The 6757-nt window shown below is 30.3% G+C and overlaps 1 protein-coding gene across 1 annotated transcript; it reads right to left on the bottom strand.

Moving 5' to 3' along the window:
* Positions 1–276: 276 nt before the first annotated feature.
* LOC111277710 (solute carrier family 40 member 2-like) lies at positions 277–6229 on the bottom strand. The gene is made up of 8 exons (XM_022864124.2): positions 5763–6229; positions 4378–4528; positions 3399–3595; positions 2732–3226; positions 1652–1823; positions 1359–1496; positions 1089–1199; positions 277–564 (listed from the first exon to the last, which is right to left on the bottom strand). Exons 1-8 carry the CDS (start codon positions 5930–5932, stop codon positions 430–432), a joined length of 1569 nt encoding a protein of 522 aa, XP_022719859.2. The 5' UTR covers positions 5933–6229; the 3' UTR covers positions 277–429.
* Between the last annotated feature and the right edge of the window lie 528 nt (positions 6230–6757).

Genomic DNA, 6757 nt, shown 5'->3' with positions numbered 1-6757 from the left:
ATTATCACAATAAATTTCAGCAACTTGACAATAGTATCAACAATTTAAGGAGTCGGATCGAAATTAGAGTAAGCAAAAACCCATCCGGTCCTAAAACATTGCCATGGCTACCTATATACAAAAAAAAAAAAAAAAATGCCATTGCAAGTAAACACAGAAAAAGATCGGCAGAGAACGAGGGTTAAGGCCCGTTGGAGCAAATTCTTATACTATATCAGAAAATGAATTACATAGGAAATTTGATGGATTGCATTCAGTAGTATTTATAATCAAATATTCATAGGATAATGACAAGTATTTGCAAAATACAAGCTAGGGTTCAAACATGTACAAGTAAAATTAAATTCAAACTTAGGATAAGCTGGAAAGATCATATATAATCTGAAATTGATGATCTGATCGGCTTTTCCCTCCAATATTCATATCATCTTATGAGCACTTAACTAATGATGACAGCTTCTCAAAGTGAAAAATGTGCTTCCCAATTCGGTAATGATGATAATTGTACAGAACTGCAGCCAACGTCACCGCCAAGAAGGACATCAAAATTAACTTCCAGAAATCCTGGACAATTTTTGAGAACTGAGTGAGTTTTTAAGTTAGAAGCATCCAATTCTGAAAATAAAATGGTCGTTTTAGGTATAAATCCATAATGCAAAGATCTGTTACGGCAAACAAAAGTAACACTACCTGTGCATTGCTTACTCTTGCGAACCAAAAAAACACAGGTGGAAATGTCAGGATTTGCAGAACTGAGTTGGAGGTAACAGAACAACCAAACAAGAGAACCCCCAACCCACACCCTGAGAAATGTCAATTTGTAGGCACTTGTAGTCTATTGAACCAAGTGTCTTGTATACGGAAACCATAAACAGAATAAATGATTGAGACGATACACTGACAATATAAAAAATTATTTGAAAAAGATACGAAAGATCATGGTTTAAAATTTTGAATAAAATTATATATAAATTTAATTAAAAAATATATTTTGTGTTCGATGAGTGATACAAAATAAACATACATAAATATAAAAATTATCTAATTTCCCAATTAATGCTCCTTTTTAAGCTAAATTCTATGATTACCTTGGGATTCGAGATTATTATTCCCATGACATAAGCCATCAAATCCAAGGTGGACTGAAGTGAGTTCTGAACACCTCCCACAACGAAACGATCAGATTCAGGAACAAGATCCTGTCCGGGAGACAGTGGGAAAGTGTAATTATAGAAAATGCATGTAATACGAATTTTTAAAATGGAGATGCAGAGAGAAATAAGCTTCCAATTAAAAGAGAGAATTTAAAACATTGTTGTAACAGAATTTAATACTACCAGCTTATAACAAAATTCTACCTGCATTTGTTGGGTGACCGATAAGTCGAACATCCACAAACCAAGCCGAGATGTGGCAACTCCACCCATCAGCATATATGCTGAGAAATGGCTATATTTGACCCAAATTGAAGCGACACAAACCAGCAGGCAAATCCACTGAATCAAAAGGTGCATTTCAATTAATTTGAAAACGCAAGTAAGACCTTTTGTCTATTCGTTCTATGGAAAAGCAAAAGGAATTGAAGGTGAGGAGCAATCAAGCAAGGCTGGCTATTTAGTAACTCTTTAATTGGCCTATACGAGGGTTATACCTGAGACCACACAGACCAGAGACCTGTTCTGAATGTTGAAATACGAGATTGTAGCACAGGGTACACAACTGTCGCAGCTATTCCAATTGCAGCACTAATGCCACGTGCCATTCCAATTACAAATGCCGGTATGCCTTCCCATTCCAGGGCTACCATCATCAAAGTCCCAAAGCTGGAAAAACATCAATTATTAAGACGTGAATTGCGATAAATCAAACCAATAAAAAAATGGAAAGAATCCTAATTAAATAAAAGATAACATTTTATGTACTAACGTATAAGTGTTATATATACACTATCAATTAAGTATGAGATAAAATTTTATTAACATTAAAATTAAAAATAATTAGGTCATTAAAAATAAATATTAATAAATTTATTTAAGTTTGAGATAATATTACAATAATCTCTTAATTATAATAAAATATTTAATATAATACCCAAATTTTAAAAATTTGTAACATAATATTTGAATTATGAATTTATTAATTAATGTGATAATTAAAAAATTATTTGTCTACTACATGTTATCATTTAGAGCTAATTAACTACAATAGGATTGAGTACTATATTGATTAATAAATTAATAGTTCATGTATCATATTAAATATTTTAAAATTTAAATACCACAGTGAATATTTTATTATAATTTAAGAATCAATAATAACATTAACCCTTTAAATTTAGAGTTTATATTTGATATAATATCAGTATATAAATTTTATATACTGTCAATTAATCAGATGATGATAACTTATTATTAAGCAAATATCAACTCGTAATATAACTATATACGAATTGAAATAATTTACTCATTAATGAGGTTATCATCAGATTCAGCTCATTAATAAGTTTTCATCATTTGATTCATCGACAGTGTATCAAATTTATATAATATTAACAATATATCAAATATAAACTGTTAAATTTAATTAATTACCAAAAATAATTTATTTTTAAAAGCCTAACCATTTTTAGTTTTACTCATTATACAATGTTAATACATAAATATTAACTCATGAAATAATATTTCTTCCATTTGCACGAAAGATAAAACAAAAAGAATTCCTAGATACTCACCTTAAGACGGTGAAATATAACAAAGCTAAAGCAACTCCCGGTAGAACAACATCCTGTTGCAAATACACTCCCCATGCGTCAATGTAGGGAACCTTAGAGACCCACTCAATAATTTTACTTCCACAGTTTTTTCCTGCGGCTACTGAATTCTCTCCATCATTGGAAAGTTTATTATTTCGTTCCTGAGAAGCTGATATGGTGTCCTCCTCGTGGATTACATCATCACTTGGTGAAACGTCTGAAATACTCTTCCGGCTGTTTTCACTTAAAGCTGGGATCCCTTTATACAGAGACATAAGAAGCCAATATTCCACCCAAACAGATGTAGTTGCCCACAGTGCTATGGTCATAGCAGATGCTTCTAGTGATAAAAAGCTGATAATGAAGCCAGTTATAACTGGTGCACCTAACTTGCAGGTTAGATCAATTCGTCTGATAATAGAATTCATCGCAGTTAGTAATCCAGGAGGATAGCCTTCTGATATTACCACCACCCTGTTCTTGAAACAAGAAAAAAAAAAAACACATCAACTTTTGGCAAAAGGAAAAGAAAAGAAAATTTTGAACATGCTCAAGAAAAATAACACTTTTGCTCCTCTTCATATTAGTCCATATTCTCTTCTTTATGTTAATTGCTTCTAACTTTCCTAGCACTATATGCAATTACCATTCTCTTTCGATCAGGATGGTGCCGGCTAGAGTTGAAACCACACCGATAGCTCCAGAGATGTTGGTTAATATCACCAGGAAGATGAATGCTAAGAGATTTCTGAACTTCAGACTTGAAAACACCAGTAAGGCCATTACTGCACCTCCAGCAACTATGAAGGAGAGATTCTGGGTTACTAACCAAAGTTGAAGAACCTGCCAACAGAAATTACACATATAATTACTCACTTATCTGTTGTTTAGATTTATTAGTTAAAGGCAGCTTTAACATGCTTAGCGAAATGAGTTCATAAAAACCAGCAATCGGCAATTTTCGCTTCGTTTTTTTAAGAGAAAAATCCTACAGATAATCACTGATATGCTGGCTTATTAACTTACGTGGAAAGTTATTGAATAGCAATTATCGATTGGAATATCCAGGCATGTATCCTGCAGTTATATTAACTAGCATTTTATTGCTGCTTCAAGAAGCGACCATAAGTAGATATAACAATTTATATATTTGTGTTATATAAAATATTAATAATTTATATATTTATATATTTATATTATATTTTATATAAAAATTATACATCATAATTCATATAAATACTAAAAATAAAAAAATATATTTTTATTTGTATTAAACTTATATATAATTTTTATTAATAACTCATATCATTTTCCTTTTTTTTTTTTTTCGTTTTATTTTCATATCATTTCATTATAACCATTTTTTAAATCCTTTGATAAATAATTACTATCAGATTTTTAAGACCCTGAAAGAGGATTGCTCATGCTTCAGTGAGATTCAATTATAGCTCTAAACTTTCCATTAAAATTTTATAAGTTACATGGTTACAAAAAATTTTATTATTTCATCTACAGTCTCTTTGATAAGTTGATTGCATTGATATTTTCAAAACAAGGTTTACAGGAAAATTGAACTTTCAAATCTTAAAATTTTTCAATTAAAGAAATGAAGATTTGAAGCAAACCTTTACATATGACAGTCTAGCCAACCACCGTCCAATAATGGGACCAAATAATGCAGTAGAGGCAGATTCCACAACACCATAAATAGCAGCAAGGAGCAAAGAGTTTGGCCAAACATTGATCATATATAAACCGACAGAGAATTCCCACATTCTACAAAGAGTAAAAGAATTCAAAAGAACTTAGAGGCATCAAATAGGAATTCCTAGGAAGCACACAAGGGTGACAGGCAATTTAGATCATTGCTATTGCACCAAGGATACTGGCAAAGTCTAAATAGTCAAAAGGAAGATAATTAATGTGTAATGGGTGTGTTCAATATAAATACTAGAAAAATTACACGAAAATAATTAACTGTGTTATTCTTGAAATGTTTCTGCTACCTTTAAATTTGCAATTATTATCTTTGTTTTTCATTTTTCAATTTACAATATGGAGAGAAAAAAATGCAACAATGCCTTTTGAGGATAAAAAATTTGGTATACTAACTATGAAGACAATTGTCTCGAATCAATAACTTTGAAGAAATTTAGAACATAAGAGAAGCTCTAATCAAAGAGTTTCGTCCACAGTTATCATAATATTTATACTCATACCATAAAATAGAAATTGAAACAATCAAAAGGTAAACTTTCATTCTGAAATGAAAAATACTGATAGAACAAAGGGATAAGATTCAAATTTATTGCTTTACTTAAAACAAGTATAACTTTATCAATATATCTTCTTACTTCGTTCAAAAATTATCAAAAGTTACAATATTTATAAGTTTTTTTTTTTTATATATCTTTATTGAATATTCTTGACTTTTAAGTCAAACTTAAAATGTGTATGAACAAAGTTAAACCAAATCAGGTTCAATTGACAACTCTAAAACCCAAATCTGTGCTCAACCTTCTCATTTAAATTAAGTTTATTTTCAAAATATTAAAATATATTTTAGAATTAAAAATTAGTTAAAATATATTATTTATTAATATAAAAGTTTTTTGGTTGGGTTCAAATCTAAAAATTATGCCTAAACTTCTAATTGACTTGAAGCTAGACGAAAAGGCGTAGCAAGATACCAAACCATTGACACTTCTGTTATTTTTTTAATCAAAGTCAAAAGCATAATAGTAAGTTAGATTCACTCCAAGATGAGCGATAAATTTGACCCATATGAATAAAATTGTAAATTTACACCTTATTCCTAAAAGTAATAATAAGTAGTAACAATAGTAGTAATATGATCATTACTAATTAAGATCCCTAAATCAGCCGAATTAATTAAAAAAAAGAGTTAATTAGTCGAGAAAATAATGAAAACAATCCTTTACTCAAACAAGTTTTATTTTATATATGATGAGCGGGGGAGAAAGAGCAATAAGGAGGAGAAGAAACGAACCTGGCGCCCCATCTTGCAAGAAACTGAGCGGTATATAGATACTTGAGAAGAGATGGAGGTCCTTCTAGTGTTTGCTCCTGCGCAAGTGGTGATACTTGTCTATCCATTTCAGCTGCTTCTCCCATCTTTTCTGAGCCTCCGCTATTCATGTCAGGTTGACAATCAGTCATCAGATGAAATTCTGGATCCTAATTCCTACACATGCACAGAGGTGATAGATACGGAATGACTATGAGGTGATATATCATAGTCTTCAAAACCGTGGTTCAAAATCTACCACACAGTTATTTTGCCTTTTGCTTTTTGTGTTTAGTATAGCAAAAATAATACTTTCTCTCTCTCTCTCTCTCCATTTTAGCTCGGAAACGGCAAACCATGAACTTCACCCATCATTACTAGCTCTGAAAGTTATTAAGCAATAATTTCTGCATTGAATTATTAAGTAATTAATGACAAAAGCAATCAGATTTTATCTTTAAAGTAATTTTCTAAAATAAAAAGTAAATATTTATGTAGTCTGTAAAGTTTGTTCCCAAGTGCATATCATTTTATTTTTGTAATAAATGGTCAGTAGATATGTTTCGGCCCAGCTCAATCTGGTTCTATCGAGTCTTTTCTTATTTTTATTTTAAGTAGAAAAATATTAAAGTTAAACTAAACATTAGGCAGGAAAAAAAAAAAACCCTAAACTTTGCCTACAGTAACAAATAGCCATGGAAAAAATGACTAAGCAACCATGTTTCTTTTAACTTCTGTTGTGTAGAACAAAAGTTTCATTACAAGAAAAATCATATTAATCAATATTTATAAAGTGTTAGTTAAAGATAAAAAAAGTGCCGATATTATCATTGATGATATTTTTTTACTGTCGGTTGATTGTGGGCTAAGTGAGTGTTGATAAAAATATTATGATAATCAAGCCATCGGTGCTAAAATTTTATATATATATATATATATATATATTTGCTGATATGATTTTTTTCAAAACTTTAAAT

The sequence above is a fragment of the Durio zibethinus genome, chromosome 7, assembly GCF_047325235.1.
Source record: "Durio zibethinus cultivar Kanyao isolate XHJ-2024 chromosome 7, ASM4732523v1, whole genome shotgun sequence".
NCBI lineage: Eukaryota > Viridiplantae > Streptophyta > Magnoliopsida > Malvales > Malvaceae > Durio > Durio zibethinus.
The sequence above is the reverse complement of the archived record's forward strand: the minus strand, read 5'-3'. Positions and strand labels throughout refer to the sequence as shown.

Excerpts from the sequence above, each read along its gene's own strand:
- LOC111277710 (XM_022864124.2), bottom strand. The coding sequence starts at position 5,932 with ATGACTGATTGTCAACCTGACATGAATAGCGGAGGCTCAGAAAAGATG. Across the intron at positions 3,227-3,398 it reads ATCCTGATCGAAAGAGAATG|GGTGGTGGTAATATCAGAAG; the intron begins GTAATTGCATAT and ends TTTCAAGAACAG. Across the intron at positions 1,200-1,358 it reads CGGTCACCCAACAAATGCAG|GATCTTGTTCCTGAATCTGA; the intron begins GTAGAATTTTGT and ends TCTCCCGGACAG.